Raw genomic sequence first — 25,674 nt, 5'->3', positions numbered from 1 at the left:
TGGTATCCTACGGCCTAGCCCAATATAACAGCATGGCATGTCATGATCGGTCATGTGCAAGTAGGATGGGTCTCTAGGGCTCTTTATATGGCTAACATACATTTTTGCTGGTTGTAGAGCCAGTACAACACCCTGAGTAACTCTGGTTTTAGCACCAGCTCATTAAAGAATGTATGTATGTTTTTAATGTTTGTGAATTGATTACATTTAGGTTAGTGTTAAATCGATTGTTTTCACTGGTGCATTTGTTGTAATTATGTCCGGTCTAAAACCAGCAATGTAAAGTAATTGCGCTGTGACTGCAGTTAGCACTATATACATAATGACTCTGTGTGTGTGTGTGTCCTTTTTGCTCCAGTGCCAAGACGGGAGATGTACCGGTTCCCCAGTGGTGCAAATTCTGAAATGGTGCAAGTCTTCAACCCTGCCATATTTAGTAGTCCCTCTAGCACTACAACTTGCACAAATCAGTAGACCAGTGCAAAGTGGACCATTGACCATGTGACACAATATGTTGTGCACTTCTATCATAAATGCTGTTGGGGCCCCTTCCAGACCTGTGTGCTAAACCTGGCAGCTTAGCATTAAACAAAACAAAACCGGATGTTGCCACACGGTAGCCCTATAATGCACTCCTCGGGGGGGCATAAAGTCCCAATAAGCTTGAGTGGTCTATAGTGTGGGTCACCCAAAGTGGAAGGGCCCATACGTAGACCAGTATAGTTAACAATGTTATTCAACAATCAATCAAAACTTTCATTAAAGTGTGTAATAAGCAACAGCCATTCAACCAGTTCATATTCATTCAATAATCTGATGTCCCAGAATGATTCCAAAAACAATGATTCAACATCTATTTTTGTAAATTAAATGTAAAATCTGTATCTCATCAAGATTGGAGAAATACCAGTAGATAACACAATAAGATTACAGCAAAATAGGGCTCTAAACATAAAACCATAGTGTTCATGACATCGTTCCTTCCAATGTATATCGAGACATATCAAAACAAGGTCAGTTTTAACAAATGAAAACCTGTGTTTACAACATTTACACAAGTACAGTGGTCATAAACCACTAAATTCTAGATGAATCCAAAATAGCTCCTTTTTAGATTCTAATGTAGCTAATGCGTTTCGGATTCCTAATAATCCATCTTCAGGGCAAGTGAGCTATAAGTTCCTGTGGATTGTAATATGTTGCTTGCAGTTACCTAAGGGGTTATATAAATATAGCAACTAAGTGCGAGGAATAATGTGGGTGGTACATTCGGATGTATATGTATAAAATGGTTTATACTTACCTTCAGACCTGAAATGGTCATATGAGGACGGTCAAGCCTATTAGGAATAAAATAGCTTTGTATAAGTCTTTTTAAAGTAACCTGAAAACTGTTGTAATAACATTTCGTTTCTTTTCATCTAAAGCAATTGTGCGGTAAAGATTGTGTAAGACTCACCCAGCTGTGGCAGTAGTAGTTACAGCAGCCGGGAAATGGCAATAAGGCGGTTGTGGAGGTACTATTATTGTTGGTGCGGTTAAAAGAAAAGATGATCGGACAAATTGTTACATGAAGCAAGAAGGGCTTTCAGCTTCTTGAGTGGTAGGGTCACTAAATCGCATCCAGATCCAAGTAAAATTAATCCCCGGGTAGGGAACCTGCACCCAATTGGATCTAATAAACGGGCATACGGGTCTCCCTAAGGCACGGGGAGAGAACAGGAGACAACCACGTATAGCGTGTTGGCTGCAAATGGCTTGTAAACTCGCACGTTATAGGTCATGTGTGCCTATGGGCAATAGGTAGGGGACCTTGTAATGGTGATGCAGCTCTTCTAAGGCATATCAGAGTCTGAGTGGCATATCTCAGTACGTCGGTAGAGCTAATACGCAACATGTAAAACTGCGAGCGATAATTGTTATGTTTAGGTATAGGCTGCATGAGCGGTTCATATGCAGGTAGTAAAAGTCAATAGAAGCTGCTCTCTGGGCTAGCGGAGCCTTTTCTGTTGCGTTGGCTGCTTTTTGCAGCCTTGTTACTTGACAAGCCACTAGCCCACAATAGGCAGCATTGACCTCCCTTCTGTCCAGCATCACAAACAAGGTAAAACTGCAGGTAAGGCTGGAGAAAGGGGGGGTATAGTTAACATAATGCAAACCGGCCATGATATGCAGACTAACTGAAACTGAAACATGTATGTATAACATGGGAATAATGTAAAACACCAATGACCCGCTTATGGGCGTGATGTTGAAAGTCCAAAACTGCAACTCTGAGGCTCGTGTGACTTTTGTATTTTTCCTGACTGGTGACTGGACCGTTCCCCGACGGGCCCTAATCTGAGGCCTCATCCGGGACGTAAATGTGATCGATATGCCCGTGAGGAACCCCAAGTAACCTGTTTTGTCCTGTGTTTGTACTCTCACATAGCAGTCTTAGTGCCCTACTTGTTTGTCGAAGAGTACCCAATTATAGCTGTGTTATTGCTAGGAATTAATCAGAGAAGAAAAAACCACTAGATAGATTGGGATACGATGGACCCTCACTAGGGAATACATTTGCAACATAAGTTATTAAAAAAGAGCTTTCTTTACTAATTGGATGCTGCGTATCAATTAGAGAGTGCTGGAAATGCCCGTGTAGGGTAAACATGTGTTGACACGATCCCCTGCATACAAATATTTTATTTTTCAGATTCTGGAGGTATAACATCTCCTGTATAGTATTATATATGAAAATATATGGATTTTCAAAATCCTGAGGGTACAAGGATTACAAAAATGAAAGTGTGTAAGTGTTAGAATTGATTTCTAAACTCTGGCCTGCTGGACAGATGTTTAGGAGGCCACCCTTGTTAGATGAACAGGGGACACTTCTGGGACGATAGCCAGACCAATTCACGTTGGCTTGGAGAGCAGTCAAGGCTGAACCTCAGGAGGGGTGAGGGTGATCGGGAGACTCCAATGAGCACACACAGTGAAACACCAACAATTACAATTAGACTGTATACGAAAATATACTATTTAGATAGGCACAATAATGACACAAATGAATACTGGAATGCAATAGTAAAATACCAAACAAGTAACACACTACATAATATACACACTCCCTGGAGTCAGTGCAAGAAAGTTAGTAACACCACCAATACCTGCAAAGGAAAAGGGTGTATAACTTGTTTAGCACCAACAGTCTTCAGAGATGGCAACCCTAACTTTATAAATCCAGCCCTAAAATGAATGGAGCCTTGTGCCCAATGTGTACATAAAAGCGCTCAGTTGTGTTTTCACAAAGTACTTCTTATGGAGCAGGAAAAAGTTACGGGTAGAATTCTGAAGAGGTGCAATGAGTTCCAAGAGATGGTAGAACACCTGCTACGATGAACAAAGCTGTTCCCAACCTTCGGAGGGCTTTAGGAAGCAGATACTACCCAAGCCAACGAGAAGGCCAAAATTAACCTTCAATGCGTGAATGCGTTTGGATGAACAAAGGGCCACCGTTGAGTGACTCCACTACTCACCTCCCTTAGCTCAGGTTTGGTTCAGACGTGACAGGTCTACAGACGCTTATCAAAGGTTTGATTTCCCTCCCTTGATTCGACTTCCAGATGCACAGGCGCGCTGCGGGTGAGAATACAGGTCCGGTTTGGGACAGGAGCTGTAACTCTTGATTTGGATGAAGAATGAATAAAACACAGATGCAGCAGGTCTCAGGGTACAGAAAGTAACGCAGGAAAACGCCTTTAGTGGCTGTCACTGCCGCAGAGTGACGCAGGAGCACAGAACTCTCGCGGTATGACACAGCCTCCTATCTTGCGACCCAAAGATGCTGGAATGATGAAATTCGGCAGACGGGTGCTTTGTTGGATATGCTGGGATTAAAACCGTGACCCTCCTTCAGGGCAGCCAAGGATTAAGCCGACAGTCCACTAATTGGCCCAGAGACACTTCGAAACAGGCTCACTTGCAGGGTTACCAGGAGACGTAGAGTGATTGTTCCCACCATTGAAAAGGTTTGAAGCACCTTTGCAGGTCTTCTGAGATCAAGCACAAAGCAGGGCCCCACCTGGACAACAACGGGATTCGGGTGCCAGCCCTCTTCAGTGTGTCTCGGGGTCACCCTTTGTTCTGCTTGGCTCTTCAGGATACGTAGTTCCGTCTGCAGGTCAGTTGTGACCTGTTGCTGATCTGCCAGAATTAATGCAGAATCCCTCCTCATATCCACAGTCAGGCAAGTACTCGCACCCGGCCCACCATTGGGAAGATCTGCTCCATGTATGCACACCAGCAGTGGTCCAATCGGGGACCGCTGGGGTTCTCATGCACACAAGACACTCTGGCACCAGTAGTGTGGATTGGGACCCAACGGTCTCAGCCCACTTCCTAGGTCCCCACACACGTGACCTGCAGGGACCCGTAAAAGAAGCCGCTTTGGCAGGCAACTGCATGCCCAATTAAGGAAACCCCGGCCCTGAAGGGGCAAGGCACAAAATGGCCAAAGGAACAGACAAAATACCTTGTGGCATGCCCATGCTAGGCACAGTCATGAACAAAATGTGGTAAATGCGGAATGGCTCAGTAAAAAGTTAAACAAATCCAAGAAAAAAGCTACTGCTGCCATCAGTCTGTTCCAAGGCACATTGTACAATCACCAAATATTCCTTAGAGGGTGTCTATGGCCATAAAACACACTGACCCCATTGCGCGGTACTGTAAGTTATTTTACACAGTACAAAAAATAAATGTTGCCAACAAGTGCCATCGAAGTCGAAAGACTAAGAGAAACAAAGCTTCTCAGTACTTGCAGCCTGAAGGATATGTCCGTTTGTTTCCCCATAACATTGAGCGAAAGCCCAGTGGAATTCAGCTGGACACTGTGCTCCACTTTAAAGTCAGGTTAGGATACAGAAACAAATGCAAAAAGTGTGGGGGTCCATGGACTATGGAGGAAAAGTTGCTTCAAGAGAAATATGGTTTTAACATTAAGCATATTATGGAATAGATGGTACCTCTTGGATATACCAAACACAGTATCCTGGGAGCACATTACTGAACATGCTGAGTTTGAACACTCTGGTTTAATGAACTCGAGGTGCATTAATATAACTAAAGGAGGAGGACAACATCCCCTAGAATAACATTGGAGTTTACATACTCTGATATGAACTAGTGAGGTATCAAACTACATTTTAAAGGCATAAATTCTTGGACCTAGTGCATTTTCTTGCAAATAATTCAGTTAAAATTGAGACACGAGTGAAAACCAAGAGATACCTTTCATGTTTCTTTTACATTTTTCTAACTTTCTTCGGGAATAAATGGTCAGGTGTTCTTGTACAGCGCACCTTCCTGTAGTATTTTGTTATATTACAAATTACCGACATGCTGCAACCCAGTTTTCAAGAACGTGCGGTCAAAGATCCCAAAGTTGTTGACTCTAGAAGAGGTAGCACAGGGGTACATGCTCTCCTTTTGTTTTTAAACTCTTCACGTGTGGGTGAATGTGAAGCATATAAAGTCATGCAAGTGGCATTACTTTACCTGATTTGTCTGGTAGCCTTGTAAGGGCATTTCCTGACTTGGCACTGTTGCTGGATCTGCTTGGAATCTGCCTGATGAGATTAGTATGAAAAGATGCCTGGTGCATCGACTGGGAATGAACAACCCATAGCCTATGAATAAACATGTGAAGGTTCAATGCTCTGGTAACAAAAATGTTTAAAATGGTGTCGTCCCTGGGATTAGAAAATCAAAACGAACAATTGTGGGTAAACTGGAATCCCAGTGCGCTTAACCAAAACCCGAAGGTCAATCTGAATGCCAGCTGCACGTCTAGCAATTTGGTTATACCCTTCACCACAAAAGATAAGCAAACAGCTAAAAGGACTAGTAACATGTGCTTATCACAATAAAATGTTATTTTCTGTCTTGAGTTTCAAGAGCAATCTGTTTTGATATTTCAGTCTTAACAGCCTGTGCGTGTTTCAACACATCGTCTCTATCAAGGCCTGAAATTAAGCTGCATTGATCCCTTACTGTGGGTGGGTCCAATATGCCACACTCTGGTGTGAGCTCGGAATGCTGATGTTGATATACACTAATGTATGTAGACAAATGTCCCTTTGCAAAAATATATGTTCGCTGTGTTGGCAGATTCCACTGTTTAGAATGTGGGTAGATCTCCTGCTGAAAATCAGGATGCAGATGTCCGGTCAGGAATCGCCACAGATGATTCCTGTCTGGTTGTCTGCCTCCCGATTTTCAGCATGAGATCTACTCGCATTCTAAACAGTGGAATCTGACAACACAGAAAACATATTTTTGCAAAGGGACATTTTTCTACATACATTAGTGTATATCAACATCAGCATTCCAAGCTCACACCAGAATGCGGCATATCGGACCCACCCACAGCAAGGGATCAAAGCAGCTTATTTTCAGTCCTTGATAAAGATGATATGTCAAAACAAGTGAAGACTTTTAAGACTGAAATGTCAAACGGATTGCTCTTGAAACTCAAGACGGCAAATAAAATTATTTTGTGCTAAGCGCATGTTACTAGTATTTATAACTGTTGGCTTCCCTAGTATTAGAGGCTGAGTTTCTCATTCAATTCCGAATCATCATGCAGAAAGAGTGCTTGCACAGTTACCTTATTCAGTGGTTGGACTAGTCCCTGAAGCAGCAAGAGGGCACCTCGGCTGAATGTGTTTGCAGATCTCTCCCACATCTGCAATCCACTCAAGACTAGCTTTTACCATGGCCCCAGTGGCAGCACATACCGGAGCCTCTGGACCACACTACTACCCTGTGTTGGTGGTTTGTTTCCTTGACACAGTAGGACCTACTGAATCACCTGCTTTCCTGCCCACCAAGATCTTTTGGTGTGTGTCCTTATGTGGACAGTGGAACACTTGAGCACTGTGAACTAAACAGATAATCAGTTTTGGGTTTACAATGCAATTGGATTCCAATCCTGATAAAAATGAAATGTCTGTACCTGTGAATGTACTTCTGCTTACCTGCTGCCATTGCTGGACCTCCATTGTACCGTCCCATCACCAGAGCCTCAGTTTCCCTTTAACCAAACACGGCCCAACTCTTCCCCAGCATTAGCAGACCCCTTTTCTCCTTAAACCTTTGGTGGTTCTTTAGTTTCTTGCATGATCTGGGGACTTTACCAGAGCTTCAATTGGAATCCCAAGAACCCAGAACAGTTGTCCTCTGCTAGATGAAGACCTCTGGAGGGTCGAAACAGATGGATTTTGACAAAAAGTGATACAAACCTCCAACCACAAACTTCCCACAGGCTATTATTAGCCTTGTTGTAACATTGGGACAACTGCAGCATCAGGACAGTACCCCATGCAGCTAAAAAGATGTGGGGTTTATTTTGCGTTGGATATAGCAGTCGTGGTTAAGGGAAAATTAGTCCTGACACTTGCCCTGAGTCAGCACTCTAGCACTGTTTAGACGGACCATTTAAGGTTGAATGCTAGTGACCAGCTGAATACCAGAGTCGGCCACATCGCCTCTAAATAGACTTGTGTAATTTATACATATGCACTAAGTGTATTTCAACGTTTTTACTTGCCTGCAGCTGAAGATGGTCTACAAAAAATCTGTAACCTTGTATGGACATTACATTGATTGAAGCAATAGGTTCTTATAATGTACTAGCAAGTATACCAGTGTTTGCACGGTTCTTCTTACTTCAGTCCTAGTTTGAAGTTTATTTAATTAACTAAACCAATGCTTCTTTGTAGACTATATTGTTAGTCTTACCTGTAGGAGTGTGAACAAATTGTCTTTGTTTCTAACTCTGGAGCAAGCCAAATGAAGCTGACCATGAGAAAAGCATGAATCCCATGAATCGATTGCCGCTACTTTGAGTTGGAGCGTTCAGATTGCACAGCAACATTATTGGTGTCCAGATCTACAGCTGAGGCAGCAGCAACCTCAATATAAGTGCCGTACATGTACGGCTGAAGCATGTAAGCTTTGTACTGTTGAGATGGCATACATTCCTCAGCTTATGTGGGAAATTGTTTCTGTAGTTAAAATGGGAGATTTGCCACAATGTGACCGACAATGTCATTGCGGACACTATTGAAGAGACATGCACCGTTCCCTGTCACCCACATTACTACAAAAGCACAGTTCTTTGTCACATGCATGACAAGTGAGTGCTGCTAATGTGAGATAGAATGTGGATAGTGTGGAACGTTTAGGTAGATTGACCTGCTGAAGTTTTCATGGCCTGCAGAAGTTTTCATGACCTGCTGAACTTTAGGAACAATGAACGTAGAACTATGGCATAACTACGGCGCAAAGAGCCATATGGCAGGGGTAAGCATTGCAGACCGCTTAAAACAAAAATAAATCAGAAAAAGGTATATTTTATACTTGTTGCATTGTCCACACCATGGAACCTACACACATGCTAGATTTTAAGTTTGTAGCATGTTGGGAAGTATGCTAAAAATGTCAGACACACACACATTGATAGTCCCTGAATCACATGAACCTTGTACTGACGATTTGCACACATGAGGATGTACAAGCCACAGAGATTGTCAATGATAACAGCTTATTTGGGGAAGCAGGGGTCACTGGCGAACCCAGGTTTGCCTGCCTTGTGTGACACTGGGTTTGTCAGACGTGTCTTGAAGGCACTGTATCATGTAGTGGAGGGTCGGTGGGGTTCTGGATAATCATCTTCTGAGGTGAGGTGAGAAGCCAAGGAAGGATGGCAAGATAGAATAAAGGTAAATGTTTGAAAAGGGTTAGGATACATAGGGTGCTGTTGATATGGTGAACAAGATAAGGTAGAGGTTTTGCGGTAACAAAAATAGTATGGTAGGGTAAATGATTCAACTGAAAAAAATACTACCCTACAATTTTTTTGGGAGAAGTTGTAAAAAGCACTTCGAATGGATTGTGTCCTCCCACGTATTCCTCATCTTTGACACTTGTTGTCCAGCTTTAGCCCAGTGTGCTGTGTGTCGATTGCGTCGAGTCGATATCCCTCGAAGGCCTCCGTCGAGGATCATGTCATTGAAGGCATATAGCACGAGCAGCGCCCGTTGGCCTCAGTTCAGTTTTTCTGCGGCGAAATTCAGCACACCTCATCTTGTGATGTCTTTGTTACAAACACTCTCGATAATGTCTTCATCATCAACATCGATAACTCTGAAGTCCGGTTTCAAGAAGTGTCGGGATTGCGGGTCAAAAATGTCACTCACTGACCCTCACCTATCTATTTGCGGTGCCTCGGAACGGACCACGACACCTCTGACTGTTTGAAATGCCAGTCCATGACTGGAAAAGCCTTGAGGGAACGGAAGGGGAAGCTGAAGGTAGGAAAAATCCCTAAAAAGTCTCCTACTCGATCGCGAAACCTTCGACCGACGATTCGAGAGACGACTCTCCTCTGAGGAAGGCGGCCAAGCGATCCAGATGTAGGAGTGGCTCACACCGCTTTCTTCGTCCTCGAAGAAATCGAAGAGAAGTCGGCGTAGGTCGCCGTCATCCGACATTTCCCCCGATAGGGTTGCTTGCCCTACTAAGTCCACTCCGGCCGAGTGGGAAGCCTTCAGGACTGAAATGCTACAGATTTTTGAGAAACAAAAAAGCTGTGCTCCTACCGAGCCTTTGAAACAAGCCAGAAAGGAAAGGTCTCGTTGGAAATCCTGCGTGCCCTCGAGCCTGGGAAAAAAGCCTGATGCGCATCGTGAACCTTTGAGGCCTCGTACCGATGTTGCATCGAAGGATCATACGAGACACAAGGAAAAGTAGAAGTCAAGGTCGTCGATGCCATCAACACCGGCGGTGCCTTCACCTGCCAAGCCCTCGACATCGACGCTGAAGCCTTCGACGGCAGCCGCGCCATATTTGCCAGCTGTGCTGTCGGTGCCGAGCGCTCCTAAGTCGGCGCTGATTAAGAAAGCATTGACGACGTCGAAGCCAATTATAGCAAAACCAGACAAAATATATGCTCCACTACCTAAAAAGGGTTTCTTTAAATCTCTTTGAAGAAGAGGAGCGGTCCGAGGATGATGAAGCCCCATTTGGGTTACAGTACAGTACTCCCAAAGTACCAGAGAGTTTTATTTCTGAAGAGTCCAGAATGAAGGACCTGTATGACAACTTGCAAACAGCAAGTGGGGTAGATGCCTCACCCGAACTTGAATTTGGAAAGCCAGAGGCTGGGTAGCATGCAGATGCTTCCGACAGGCTGCTCATGTCGAAGGTGGTGGAATACATGGTTTGGAGTAGGCCTCAATTGCCTTATGAGCAGGACAACCTCACTGACATTCCGGGCAAGGGTCCACAATCTGATCCTATTTTGCCTTTCCATGTGGCATTGCAGAAAAGGGTTGCAATGAACTCTGAGGCTCCGGAGTCCAATCCGACAGTTGATAAGAACTTGACTAAGAAATCCTGCCCTTCCAGTAGTGACCCATACTACCTGTGAAAATACCCTACTCTGGAGAGTCTGGTGGTGCAGACAGCTACTTCCAAGCAAGTGGCGTACCCTACCAACCCTCCTTATGGGGGCGACAAATGTCTCCTGATGGGGATGACAAATTCGCAGATGGATGGGATGGGATGGGGATGACAAATTCGTAGATGGATGGGCGAGGAATGTATTTTCTGCAGGGAGCATGGCACTGAAATCTGCCATCTTCACTTTTGCCCTTGCAAAGTTTTCATACACTCTATGGGATTGTATTTCCATGGCGGCAGAGCACGTTCCCAAAGGGGATGAAAGAGACGGCTTCTTAGCTATTATTCGTGATGGCAAAGAGGCCATGTGCGAGTCTCTTCAGTCAGGTTTGGAATCTGTAGATATTATCAGCAGAACTATGGCTACCAGCACCGTTATGCACAGATTTGCGTGGTTGAGAAAGTCGCATTTTGCACCTCATGTGCAATCTAGACTTCTCAACATGCCTTTTGACGGTCTCAACTTTTTGTCAACAAGGCTGATGAGAGCCTTGAGAAGTTGCAGACGTCAAAGGCGGCAGCCGTATCTTTAGGCGCCGCTAATGGGCAACGTCAGCCTTTTGGTCCTAGTGGGCAACCTTGGAGGTGTAGATATTTTCGTTACTACTCAGTTGGAAGGGCGAGAAGGAATGGCCAGTCATAGAGGCCAGAGAAGATTTCCTCGTGGTGGACAAGGTAGAGGTGCACAGCCAGGTCAAGTAGCAGCCGCCTTACCATCGTCCTCTGCATCAGCCACCGCAAAACTACTCTATGGTCTTGAGTCACGGTTCACATCTGGAAGAAGGCGAGACATTACTTCGGATGCTTGGGCTCCGGAAACCGTAGCCCACGGTTACTTCCTTCCTTTCCTAAAGAGCCCTCGGAACAATCCACTGGGGAATCGCTCTTGGAGGATTCCGGATCCACTCCTTGTGCAGGGCATTTTAACCCTGCTAGAGAAAGGTGCTATAGAAACAGTGCCTCTAGCAGAGAGGAACAAGGGATGGTTGATACCCAAAAAGGACTGAGGCCTGAGACCCATCTTGGACTTGAGATACTTGACCAAGTTCCTCAGGAAGGACAAGTTCAAGATGGTCACACTTTCTTAGATCTTTCAGGCCCTCCAACTCCAGGATTGGTTGGTGTCATTGGACCTTCAGGATGCTTATTTTCATGTGCCCATCGATCTCAAGCACAGAAAATACCTGAGGTTTGCAGTTGGCGGGTTCTCTTGATCAATTTCGATTTCTGCCATTCGGGCTGGCCTCCGCTCAAGGGTTTTCACCAAACTGATGGCGGTAGTGGCAGCAAGTCTCAGGATAGGGTGATTCATGTCTACCCCTACCTAGACGATTGGCTGATCAGAGCGCGTTCTGCCGAGCAAGTCCTGGATAATCTCAATGTCACCTGCCACTCTCTTCACAGACTGTACTTCTCCCTTAATTACAAGAAGTCCCATATGACACCTTCCCAAAAGCTCCAGTATTTCAAAATGCCCACAGTCTACGGCCTTCAATTTTCTGAAGTTGCTCGGCCTCATGGCATCCTGCATTTTTCTGGTGCCGGAGACTCACCTGAGAATGAGATCCTGTTGGGAAGAATTTTCAGTTTAGTGCTAAATTGCCTCCACCTTCGAAACCCCCAGCTCTTTTGCTGAACTTTGGGACTTTGTACTTTAATTCTGGTTTTTCTGTTTCTTTTGGTTTTGGAGTCTGACAAACTCCACATGCATCATCATTTTACATTGTGACACACAGCACCTTCAGTGCAGTGGCATAGGGAAGTCTTGAAGGTTTAAATACCTTGTAGGATAAACTACTGTTTCCAAGAGCAGTGAAGTGAAATTGGCTGTGCCTACATTTGTAACTTTCTAGACCCAGCACACACTATCTTACAATAGAGTGTTCGAGGGGTTACTTAGTTTCTAGTTTCTCATGTAACATTTTAATGTTACCCTTTCTACAATTAATGGCTGGTGGCAGTGGTTTACTAAGCGCCCAAGGGTGCCCATTTTGTCAAAATAGCCCTGGTCTTCTTTTTTCGCCATTTCTTGCTGGAAAGGTCCTTCTTGAGATATACTCTGCACGCCAAACCAGGTTTGGTCCCTTTGTTCGTTTTGTCTTTGGCGGGATTCATGAGTGAAACCCGCCTCTGGCTCCAGTATGTCTGGCAGGGGCAGGAAGTGAGGGAGGTGCCCGAAACTCCCTGTGCTTAATTTTAATCTCCTTGGTTACAGGAATGCACGCCGGTTGGCTGTCCGGCAAGGGCAAAAACTAAGTGGAAGAGGGGGAGGCACTAACAGTTCAAGTTCTTAAGGTTGAAATGATACTTCAAATATCAGTGGTATTTATAGTTCAATTATACTGAATAATAATGACTTCAGGTTCTGATCCAGCCCTTTCGGCAATATACCAATTTGAGTAGGAGCTTCTGTGGACGTACTTGAGTTACCATGTCACGTATGCTTACTTATTTCTGTACACCATGCATTTGAGTTTATTTGCATTACTATGATGAGATAAAGTTTTGTTTGTCAATCAACTGGATTCGTGTCTGAATGTGATTTGTATGCATTATATGTACCTATGAGATTTATATGATGATGTACTCCAGTTGAATCACCAAATTTTCTACTGACAGATATGTTCTCTGTTTACTGTACCCCCGACTATAGACCGCAGTATCAGACCTAGGATCAGCGGTCCCACTAGGAGTGCATCTGAGGGGTACCACATGGCAACATATGGTTTTGTTTTGCTTTGTCCGGCAAGGGCAGCCACCTTGCTATGCGATTGACAGCTAGGCTGGAATAATTGGGAGAAACCTGCATAAAAGGCAAGGCTTTTTGGCTTGGAAGGCAGAGTCGACCATTGGAAGAAGGAATCTGAAGAAGAGCTTGGAAGAGATGCCTGCTGCAACTCCTAGACCATTTGTTGGCCCGGTGAAGCCCTAATGCTGTGCTGAAGCTCAGAATTCGCCTTGACTAGAGAAGCCCTGCAAGGACAACTTTTCCCTTTGAGTTGGTGGGACCAATCGACTCCAAAGTGAACTCGTTTGGACATCCTCTCGGAGCAGGCTGTACTTCGGTTCCAGCAGCGCAGCAGCAGAAGTGCCAGGGCGAGGAACACCAAACAGAGTGCATCACTTTTAAGACAGACCTGAGCTGCTGGAAGATCCCCCGGACTCCGGGAGATCTGACCAAGCCTGAGCCACTTCAACATAGTGCTGGACCCCAGATGCGAGAAAAGTCCAGAGTGTTATCCGTGAGACCACGGTCATGCTATTTGCTGGGACGCGAAGAGCTGAAACCGCAAAGTGCCGCTGAATAGAAGTTGGTCCTTTTCTGTCGCTGACCGTCCCGTTGTGTTGCAGGAGTCCCCAGAAATTCTCCCTCCTGTCCCCACGATTGAGGCACAGGAACAAAAGGATCTACAGAGCCACACAGGAACAGAAACCAGCTGGAACCATTTCTTCTAAGCAAAGGTGCTATACAGTCTAAGAACTTAGCTCTTGTTGTTGTAATCTTACTTGATCTCAGTAGAGACTTGTCCTGGTTGCTTCTGTAGAGTTGCTTGCATCTTCTACCTTCCACAAGCCTCCCAGCTTGGGACCCTACTTTAATTCTACTTTTTCTACAAAGACTTCTAAAACATTGTGCAAGACTTTTACTTAACTGCAAGAAGTGCTTCAGCTCACCTTGACTTTTGCCCAATTGACATTGGCTGGCCTGGCTCCCTGAATGTCTCTTCTCTCCTCTGCTTGTGTCTTACCTTCCCTCTATAAAAGGGTTAATTTACTTTGCATTGAGGGGTTGAAAAGTACTTGCCACTTCCAGAATATTTGTGTGATCTCTTGTTTTATTCTGAAACCTCTTTACTTTGACACTCATCTCAGTATTGCTCTAAATGTACCAGTGATATATTAATGTCCACAGTGTCCTAGCTATTTAAGTCACCTGAGGGCGTAGGCAGTGTCTGTGTGCCATCCCAAATGGGTGATTGCTGATTTAGAGAAGCTAAGAGTGTGTATTTTGGAGTGTATTTGTGTGTTACTATTATATTGCCCCTTCTGAAGAAGTCTTATTCAGACTGACTGTTCAGTAAATTAATAATTGTTTAGTCAAGAAACCTTCAGTGTAAGTGTTCGTTTGTCATTGTGAATCTCTGTGTAACCACCCTACTGCTCACATTGACCCCTCTTGAGATAAGCCTGGCTGCTCAGCCACACTACCAACCTGTGTAGTACAGACTTATACCAAAGGTTCGGTTCCTATTGCCAGGAGGTCAAGGTTGTTGTAGTGCACCCAAAGGGTACTGCTCCAAATCTTGCCTAACAGATCCCTTCAATGGGCTCAATGGTCCCAGTACTCAGGAAAATGTCGAACCGACTTCAGATTCCAACCAGGGTCTCACATATCTTCTGTGGTGGGCCTGCGAGGACAATCTTCTGAAGGGAGAACCCTTTTGGCAACCATGGCTAGAGAATACAGTAGTGATGGATGCCTCACTCATGGGATGGGGAGCCTATGCCAACGATTTGATAGTCGGCGGTCGTTGGTCTCCATTGGAGTCCAAAATACATATGAATCTTTTGGAGCTAAGGGCAATCTAGCGCTGAAGACCTTTTGGACCTCTGTACGGGGAAAGTATGTCCTGATAATGACGGACAACACAGTGGCCATGTGTTACCTCAATAAGAGAGGCGGTGTAGGGTCACTACCACTGTGCAGAGAGGCAATGCAGCTCTGGTCCTGGGAAATTCAAGATGGAATCTCCCTTTTGGCAGTTCACCTAGCCGGAGAGGAGAACACTTCAGCGGATGCTCTGAGCAGGCAGAGCACAGTCTCCCACGAGTGGGAACCAGCTCGGGAAGTTCAAGAGAAATTCACCCTTTGGGGAACCCCTCGGGTAGATCTGTTCGCGACCGAGGTCAACCGGAAGTGCGAAAGATATTGCTCCAGGGAATTTCCCCCAAGAGGAGCTCTATGAGACGCGTTCGTAGTGTACTGCGAGTTTCCACTCCTGAATGAGTTTCCTCCAGTCCCCGTAATCCCTCATATAATCGGGAGGTTAAGAAGGTTCGGGAAACTCATGATCCTAATTGCCCTGGATTGGGACAGGAGGACGTGGTACCCGGACCTTCTGGACCTGTCCATCTGTCTTCTGATGTGTCTTCCACAAAGAGAGAGGACCTTCTCTCGCGAGAGGAGGGTCGGGTTCTCCACCCAGAGGTCAAGACTCTCAACCTTCACGCTTGGTTTCTGAAAGGCTGAGATATAAAGAGTGGGACCTCCCGGATGACATAATGGGGGTGTTGCTTTCGACCAGAAGGCCAGCAACAAAGTCTTTCTACCGTTGCCGTTGGAATAAATTCTGCAACTGGTGCCAAGGAAAAGAATGTAGATCCTTTTCTATGCAAAACACTGGATGTTTTATCCTTTCTTCTATCCTTGTCTAATCTGGGACTCCAGATTGGTACCATTAAAGGCTACTTGGTGGCGCTGTCCATTTTTAAGCGCTCGTCGGTGGTCTGTTGCCTTTTCAGAATTCCACTGGTGACTCAATTTCTGAAGGGGCTCACTAATGTGTTCCCTTCATCTCCTTTCCAGGTTCCGTTTTGGGACCTTAATCTGGTTTTAAAGTTCCTAATGTGTGCACCTTTTGAATCTCTGCACACATGTCCTTTAAGGTTATTAACCTTCAAAACCATCCAATTGGTAGCTCTGACATCAGCCTGCAGAGTGAGCGAGTTTCAGGCACTTTCATCCAAGCCACCCTTTACCATCACCCACAAGGATAGGGTTGCTTTAAGGGTCAAACCTTCTTTTTTGGGCAAAATCATTTCTGATTTTCATGTAGGTAATTGTTCTACCTTCTTTCTATCTCCCACCTCATCCTGGTAAGGAAGAGGAAAGACTACACAGGTTAGACCCTTGCAGAGCGGGTTAGACCCTTGGAGAGCGTTAAGCTTTTACAACTCAAGAATGTCTAAGTTACGAATTGATGACTGACTCTTCATTGGATACATGGGACACAAGCTGGTTCATGCTGTTACCAAACAGACCTTATCTAGATCGATAATTCGGGCAGTATCAGAATGTTACAGGCTGGCTGGAAAAGATCCTCCTGAAGTTATAAGAGCTCATTCCACCGGGGACATGGCTACAGCCCTTGAAAGGGGCTTAGCAATTAGAAACATTTGTGAAGCGGCAGCATGGTCTTCCATCCACACGTTCACTAAGCATTATTGCCTGGTTTCTTCCCTTGCTCAGGATGGTACTTTTGGCAAGGCAGTCCTCCACTCTGTCCATGAAACTGTATGAATTGTAATTCTACTCCCTCCTCCAAACCAAATACTGCTTTAGGAGTCTGTCAAAGATGAGGAATACGTGAGAGGACACAATCTATTCGAAGAACAAATTACTTATCCCTGATTACGTTCTTTCAATTGGCTGTTCCTCCAACGTATTTCTCATCGCCCTCCCATCCTACCCCTCAGTAGAATTTCCCATGCTTTTACAGGTTCTGTTACATCAAAGCAGATTAGGTCACTCCTGTGTTTACAGGTATCTCTGCTACAAGAGGAGGAAAAACAGAACGGAGGCCAAAGGGCGATGCGCATGCTATATATGCCTTTTATGATGACATCCCCGACGGAGGCTTTCGAGGGACGCCATCGACGCAATGCGCCATCTGCGGAAATATTTTTTTATCCGAAGAAGCTGGACAACAAGTGTCAAAAATGAGGAATACGTGGGAGTGACATCCAGTCGAAAGAACGTTACTAGGGGTAGGTAACATGTTCTTCTCCTTAGTAGGCAAGTCAACAATTCAAGTAGATAGTCGTTATACCACAAATGTACTTGTGAAGGAAACCCTAACTACGAAGACCTGCAGCCTTCCTAATTTGCCCTAAAACTATAATAACTTACTTTGACTGGTAACAGTATGCGAATAGCTCCGAAACGTGCCTCCAGGTGCGATCGCCATTGCAAAGACGCCAAATTGAGCATCTTCCTGCACTTTATGAAAGCAAACCGGAAGTATGTACTATCACGTGTATCAGGAATTGGCAGGAATTGGCCGGCTAGCGCCTGGCGGGCCGCCATCTTAAAGGCAGGTGCCACATCAGACGCAAGTCTCGATATGTACCGCGGCATCGCCGCAAAGCTGCTTGCTTTCTGCGTGTTACAGTAAGTATGTACGGGGGGGTGGTTCTGCAAGACTGAGGGACATGACTTCCTAACACATATCCACAAATTTCCCTTTTTTATAAGTAAGAGATTTGTCACCCTACATTGGATTTTACTGCAAGCTTATTGAGATCAGGGTGACCATGGGGCTTAAGCATAGGCCTCAGTAGAATCCATCTGATACGCACGTATACTAGAATTCCTCCATGATGGACCAACTTGGCAATGATGTGAGGTAATTGACTAATGCTGCATAATGTAAAAATGTTAATGATCTGTTAGCTATATTCAAATATAAAAACATAAAAAAACGAATAATATTTATTCAGTCAAATATTTGAAGCCTTCCAGTGGCTACTTTGCTTATTTACTTGATACCGGGCGCTCTCTGACAGCCTTGACATACAGAAATGTTCCCAAGGTTGTACCACTGGTGCTGGGATATAGTCAACTGTAATGTTTTATGCGATAGTTCTGTTGTAGAAGCTGTTTTGTCTGTTCCCTGACTAAAGTATGTGCATCACCCATACGCAAGTTATGGGTAATTTGGACTTTTGTTCTTGTGGCTATGGAATATTTGATTTTAACTAATGATGATTTTTTTCTCCTAGACCAACAAGAGCGTAAAAGAGAGGACTCACTACAGCGAAAGCCCGAGTAGTGAAGACGAAGGAGTTCAAAAAGGAATCGCAGTGTCCTACAAGTCCACACGCTCTGCAGTAAGTGGCATAGCTTTCCTATATTGCAGTGCTGCATTTATTTCGTGATTGTTTACCTTTCTGTGCCCATATGGCTTTTTTGCATGGCTGGATTTGAGGCGATGTTTGTTGGCAAGCAGCTCAATCATAATACAGTGCGGTACACCAGGATTTGAGCTTCTTGCGATGAGGTCTTCTCTTATGGTTCGTTAGTCAAAACTAGGTATGGTTACGAACCCACAGAAATGGCAAGAATCAAGGGAGTCACCTTTGGGATGGGTGGGGGGGTGTACTGCAAGCATTCTGGTGAGGTTCTGAAGACCAACGAGTAGTGTTTGGAATGGTTTCCTTGGGATAATCCAGATTCTCACAATGGTAGCTCTAAAAGAGAGAAGCCTGCGTTCACTCTCTGGAGGGGAGAGAGCTGGTAATAAAGAACAGCTTACACACACATCCGCACACAATAAAGGAAAGTCCATACAGTATATAACTGAAAATATACTATTATCTAAATATGTGCAATACCGGTAAGTACTTGAAAAATAGAATGTATGTAAAAAGAAAAAGTAAATTGCCCCTAAAAATCCTAAAATACTCTGTAAAGTATTAAAGTCAAGTTTACATGCAATACCGCTTTTTATATATGTTTAGACCAAGTAAAAGAGAAGTACAAATAGGGGAGCTGCAGGCAAGGTGACCTTCAGGCTAGCTATGATGATGGACCCCCACCAGCAGAGATCTGACCAAAGTTCCTTGAAAGGAAGATTGCCAAGAAGACTGAAGAATTCAGATGCAGCGTAAATTGCAGTTGGCAGGCCAATGGAGGAAAAGGTTTGAACTAGTGACAGATTGCAAGTCTGAACACCCTCAGGTTGTGGAACAGGTGGTTAAAGTAAGTTAATGAATTCAAGGAGTCACTGGTTCAGGTGTTGGACATAATGGCAGTTCCTATAGCAGGGTCTGCAAGCAGAGTCCCTGCAGATGGTTGAGCGAGGAAAACTATGCTTGTCCACTCAATTGAAAAAGCCTTGCTAGATATCGCAGGAAAGGCTGTTCTTGGGAGCGGCATGGCAGTACAAGGTTTGATCCTTTAAATCTGGTCAGAGGATACTCTGGTGATCTCAATGTACTTCAAGACTGATGGGAAGGTCCCTCAAAGAAGATCAGCTATATAGATGTACAGTCCAATGCATCTGATGATGGAGCGGGTTCTTGTGAACAACAGCAGGGCACAGGCCCATTTCTGTCCCAGTGGTGGAGACTGTGCAGATGCTTCTAGGGGAGTGCACAGAGCTGCAAGGCTGAAGGATCCAGCTGTCCTCATTAGATCAGAGGAAGGATTCCTCTGGACGGAGGAGAAACAGTTTACTTCAGAAGTCAGCAGATCAGGTTCAGCAAAAAGTCTCTGGCACCCTTTTGATCCATTGAGCTACTCTGAATGTAGTTGCAGGTACAGCACCAACCATCCACCCTGGCTTTGTCTCAAGCACACCAACCAATGTTTTGGCAGCCGCCCGATCAGGGGGACTAGAAAAATCCACTTTTGTGAGCATTTGCACTCGGTAATGTGCGAGATCCTTACAAAAAAGTTCAGAGCTCACTTAGGCAGAATGGCCAAAATGGTTTCCCTTGGTGAATAAAATGCAACAGGAAAATGGACACATCATGGGATTTAAAAACGTTGTAGCCATTGTGTTCCTTTTTAAGAGAGCCACATATTTACCAATGCATTAAATGCCTAAACAACGGTGCAACTAAAAGAAAATGCACAGCTATCACTAGCCTCTTGCACAGTGTGAGGAATCCTCGAATGTCGTCCCTTCTCCCCTGGGGGTATCCCCTTCCCATGAGACCAGGGAGGTGAGGCCACTGCCCGATAGTCCCCCTGGGGTGGTACTCAGTGGGTGGATCTCATGGGGAGGGTTCCCTCCTATGGGACTAGGGACGACTATCTGGGGAGAACACATTATGAACGCATTACATCAGCATCTCCCCCTTCCTCCTGCTCTACACAGGGGTCTTTAATCCCACATACTTCCATGTACCTCCTGTAGAATAGATGCTCTGATCTCCTTCAGAGGTACTGGGACGAGGACGAGTAGGGACTTCCTATTTGGGTCATCTACTGAAACTGGGACAGGACAAAGAAGAGCATAGTAACCTAGTAGAGGAAGAGAACATGCATACTGAGATGAGGAAGCTCTGCGGAGCAATGCAGAGTATGCCACAGAACCAACATGAGCGGTCTAGACATGTTGGAACAAGTATTGGGACAAGGAGGCAATGCAGAAGTATGAAGAGCCCTCTTACAACCATTAGTGACCATTCTAGTGGTTCCTAAAATCCTATTGGTCTAAAGGCATTCACAGTAGAAGAGGGAAAACAGGAAGGAGAAAACAGTCCTGGATGCAGAGCAGTACAAGAGCGGAGCAGCACGAGAACCAGAGTAGCCCGCAAGGAAGAAGGGAGATGCAGAAAATGCTGTCCAGAGGACCAGGTCGGTCCATGACCTCAGAAGAGAGGCGGACCACGTGAATCCATTGCTCGTCGGTAGGGAGCTGCTCCTCAAGGCTGCTGGAGACGAGGGAGATCCTCCCTGAAGGAACTGGGAGTTGCAAAGCCGGTAGTCGGAAGCCACACGAAGTAGCCGAGGACGGGATGTTTGGCCGTCAGCAGAGACGTCACTGAGAGGTCTGCTGGAGCCGGGCTGTGCCTGGAAGCAAAAGGAGGAATCACCAGCTGGTCGAGAGAGCTGGAGCACGTGGTCTGTCTGGAATGCGCCACCTGAAAGCTGCTGTTGCGCCGCTGCATGAGCTTGAAAGGAGGAGGAGTTACCCAAACCGGGGCGAGAGACCCAGAAGCAGCTGAGGGTGACCGGCGAGCAACCAGAGATGGCTTGGGAGATGGGATGCTTGCTGGGAACCCAGAGGGACCATACCGTAGTGAGGCACAGGTCTGGCACCCACACCCAACAAGAAGTGACATCAAGAGTTACCATCTTTGTGGCAGTCCTTGGCAAACTTGGAGACCATGGCTGCCTAGACCACGGGGGAGAGAGAAAGTAACCAATACCAAAGGGGTCTGGGTCCCGAGAGGAAGAAACCAATACAAGGGGGCCTGGGACCCGACAAAAATAATATCTGGCAGGATAGTGAACCCGGTATAATTATTGAAAAAGGAGAAGAGCTAACAAGGGTCTGGGAACCGCATCCAATAATGAACTGCCTCCAAAATCGTCATAGTCACAGTACCTGGTTAAGGTAGTGAACCAGGTGGGCTGTGAACATGGTGAACACTGTGAACATTGTGAGACAGGCCAGGAGAAGGAATACCTTTAAAAAAAAAAAAAAAAAAAAAAAAAAAAAAATCTTTCATGGGTGACCATTTTATGTGTCTCCATAGTGTGTGATTGGAGTTATAGTTTCCAACCCTGCTGCATTCTCTACCCCTCCTGTTGCCTCCCAGGCTCTTTGCAATGCCCTTGCCTCTCACTTTATCTCAAAAACCCAGGACATCCTGTCCACCCTCTCCACCCCTGCCCCTCCCCTCCCCTCTCCGCCTGTGCTTCCTGACCCTCCTTCAACCACCTCCACCCTCCTTCTCGTCCGTTCCTCTTTTCTCCCTTGACAAGGTCTCTAGACAAGTTTGATCTATGAAAGCCTCGACAAAACAGGTTCATCCCTGTTCCTCTAAAACCATGAAGGACCACATTGACACCCTTGCTCCGACCCTTGTTGATTTTTGCAACCACTCCTTTGCCTCAGGATCCTTCCCCTCCCCTCTGAAGCATTCCCTTGTGCATCCTCTTCTCAAGAATCCCCTTGACCCTAACAACCCTGCTAATTACAGACCCATTAACACGGTGCCCTTTTTATTGAAAATATTGGACAGTGCAGCATATCTCCAAATACAGGCCTACTTAGAAACTAACAATCTCCTGGGTCTTCGTCAATCTGGCTTCTGACCTAGACACGGAACATAAACTGCCCTTCTAGATTTAAAAACACAAATTGAGGATTTAAAAGATAAGGGCAAACTAGCCCTACTACTCTTGCTCGATTTATCAGCAGCTTTTGATTTGGTGGACCATCAAATCCTTTGCAACCACCTTAAAACTGCTGCCCATTTCTCTAATGAAGCCTCCTCCTGGAGTAAATCCTTCCTGGCAAATAGAACCATAAGGGTCTTTTCACTCAGTGCTTCGGCAGAACCATCACCTGTACTATGTGGGGTTCCGCAAGGGTCTTGCGTGTCCCCCACCCTCTATAACGTATTTACTAAGCCACTCTTTGATATCCTTGACTGTGTAGGGTGTAGTGTAGTGTAGGGTGTCACCTACACTAATTATGCAGATGACACATAGATACTTATCCCTATTACTGGTGACCATGTATCTTATTCAAACACGCTCAACAAGGTCTATGCGGTTATCCAGGCTTGGATGGCTCACCATGGACTCTGCTTGAACGATGAAAAAACTGAGCTACTTATCCTAGGCTCTCGTTTCAGACTGAATAAATTGGACCCAGCCTTTAAGGCATTCAGCATTGATGGGAATACCATCAATGTGTCCAATGATACAAAAACCTTTGGTATCTATATCTTGATTCCACATTATCTTTCAACAGATAAACCAATGCTCTGGCCTCAGCATCAGCTTATACATGCAAATTGATAACAGCATGCAGACCTTTTCTCACTACCACTAATTGTATCACTCTTGCCAGAACCCTCATAATGTCTAAAATAGACTATTGCAATGCTCTGTACCTTGGTGCTAGCCTCAGGAATATTAATAAACTGCAGGTAACTCAAAACAACGCTATTAGGGCTGCCCTTAACATTCCTGGGAAATCACACATATCGGACACCAGACGGAACCTCCTTTGTTTCCCTGTCGACCAAAGAATAGCTCTAAAAACACTCACCCTGACTCATAAATGCCAAGCGAACTGTCCCCCTGAATACTTAAGAAACCGCTTTTCAATTCACACATCTACACGACCCCTTAGATCTACCCAAGTCCATTCTCTGCGCATACCTAGATTTAAGCTGCAAAAAGCAGGGGGTGCCAGCTCCCCAGTCCTGGCAGCCAAATTATGGATCTCCCTCTCTACTACATTGAGAATTGAGCAAGAAATGGCTTTATGAGCAGGATTTAGCTGCTGCTCATTCTTAATCTCCTCTCTCTGTATTTCATACCTCAATAAGTATGCCACTTTTGTAAATTATGTAACTGTATAAATGTATTTCTGATGTTTGCATAGGTCCGACATCCAGTGGTCACTGCGGAGTATTGCATTTTGTTTTTCGTAGTCGAAAAGGGACGTCGACAAGGCGTGTCTGAAACACTATCCCTATAGTGACGTGCGTTGTACCCACAATCCCTCACGCGTCGAGGTCCCTCAGATTGTTTTTTTCTGCCCAGCTACTGGTCGCCTTTACGCGGAGCTCCTCGAGAGACATTGCAGATTTCATCTCGTTTTCCTATATTAATATAGAACTTATCGATCCCCCCCCCTCGACGCTGTTGTGAAGCTGTCTCCGCCGAGCAAGATCTTCGACGGAGGGGACGAGCGGAGGAGATCCTTCGGCGTTGCCGAACACGTGGCCTGGCCTCGCAGGCCATATACAGTAGGGAGAGTGGGGGTCGTGGGACATCTCTGGTTCTTTTCTGAGAATGCCTTTCCTTTTCCCCTTCCTTTCCCTTGGGGTGGTTATCACGATTTATTGCCTCGGCTATGGAGAGGACACCCTTTAGGTTTTGCCCGCTTTGCAAGGGAAAGTTTACTTGGAAGGACAAGCATTCACGGTGTAACGGCTGCTTGCCCCTCGATCACAAAGAGGAGGGTTGCACGGCTTGTCGGCTTCTTAAGCCTAAGACTCTAAAAGACCGTAGGGTCAAGAGGTGGGCGGCCTACGCTATGTCAAAGGCCGACGCTGCACACACCGTTGCTACCTCCGACAGTGACGAGGAACGTGATACCACGACCTCCGCTACGGAAGTCGAAAACCCCCCTAGAGAGCGCACACGCGCTTCGTCGTCTGTCCCCGGCCCCGACGGGCTCGGCTCACGCCCTGCTTATGGGGACGAACACCCCGGCGACATTGACGCACACAAGACCACACATAAGCACACAACCCATGGCTCTTCTTCGTCGAAGGCGAAGAGAGCATCAGCGCCCAAGGAGACGCAGGTTCCACCGGCGGCCTCCTCGGACCGTTCGGGTTCGAAGCCCCTCTCGCAACCGCAGCCGCGACCAGCGACTGGGCTTTCGGCAAATAAGGGCGCCGCCCCCAAATCATCGGCCGGCGCGCATCAGCAGAAAGCGCATGCCGCCGTAGAGCGATCAACACCCATAACGTCGAAACCACAGCCCTCCGCTGACAAACGAGTCGCTGAGAGCTTGGCGAGGATCGTGGTAGCCGACGCCCACAAGCGTACGCCGAAAGACACGTCGAGCGCTACGCAGAGGTCGAAAGACACGCCGAAAAAGCCAGAAGAAAGGCAGGGACTATCTCCTTCAGTCGAGGGGATTCCCAACACACCTGAAGGCTTTTCGGAGGGCGACGGGACACTTTCCTCGACGTTGTGGGAGAGGTCGAGCCGTTTTCAGCTACAAGACACTATTTTTCCCCCGCTAGACCGCTCAGGGGTACCCCATGAAACCATGGAAAGGCTCCATCTCTGCATGGAAAGAATGGAGAGGTTTATGAATGCCCAGAACCCTCCCACTCCCAAGAGAATAAGAGAAGGGCCTCAGGAGGACCCCAGGGCCAAAATTCCGAGACTAGTCAATCCCCAACAGGACACAGCCTCAGACTTCCATAGTGTGTATGACCTCACTGGGGAAGAACATTATTGTGAGGAAGAGGATGATTTTATGGATGAGGAAGAGGGACGGAACCAGGAGGAAGTTCTGGAAGACAGCCCAGACTTGGTAGGAGAAGGCTTCGGAGAAAATCCAGAAGAAGGACCTTCTCACCCCTGGCAATCCCCTTCAATATATTCCGACACTGATGTCCTGAACCTAAATCCTCCAGACAATTCACCTATTAGAAACACGTCTCCCATTGACGATCAGCCCACATTTAATGCCCTGTTGCGCAGAGCAGCAGCACATTTTGAACTGGACACTGGGGAGCTCTCTCCTGAATTAGACTTTGTGGAAAGAGTAATTAAGGAGAAACCCCCGGTCAGTCAGACCATTCCCCTCCTCGCTTCGGTGAAGAGAAGAATCATCCCTTCGCTGTCCACACCCGCATTAATCAGAGGGGTCAATCCTAGAATTGAAA

General features: G+C 45.9%; 1 protein-coding gene across 1 annotated transcript in view; it reads left to right on the top strand.

Moving 5' to 3' along the window:
* Nucleotides 1-25,674, top strand: part of LOC138521351 (E3 ubiquitin-protein ligase RNF113A-like) — a 300,379-nt gene that overhangs the window by 65,974 nt on the left and 208,731 nt on the right. Inside the window, exon 3 of the mRNA XM_069634120.1 lies at nucleotides 18,292-18,399. Coding sequence (XP_069490221.1) covers nucleotides 18,292-18,399 — 108 coding nt within the window. The remainder of the gene's footprint in view (nucleotides 1-18,291; nucleotides 18,400-25,674) is intronic.

The sequence above is a fragment of the Ambystoma mexicanum genome, chromosome 13 (assembly GCF_040938575.1).
Source record: "Ambystoma mexicanum isolate Mex_15411 chromosome 13, UKY_AmexF1_1, whole genome shotgun sequence".
Taxonomy (NCBI): Eukaryota; Metazoa; Chordata; class Amphibia; order Caudata; family Ambystomatidae; genus Ambystoma; species Ambystoma mexicanum.
Note: the sequence above shows the minus strand (reverse complement) of the source record. Positions and strands in the feature narration are given on the sequence as shown.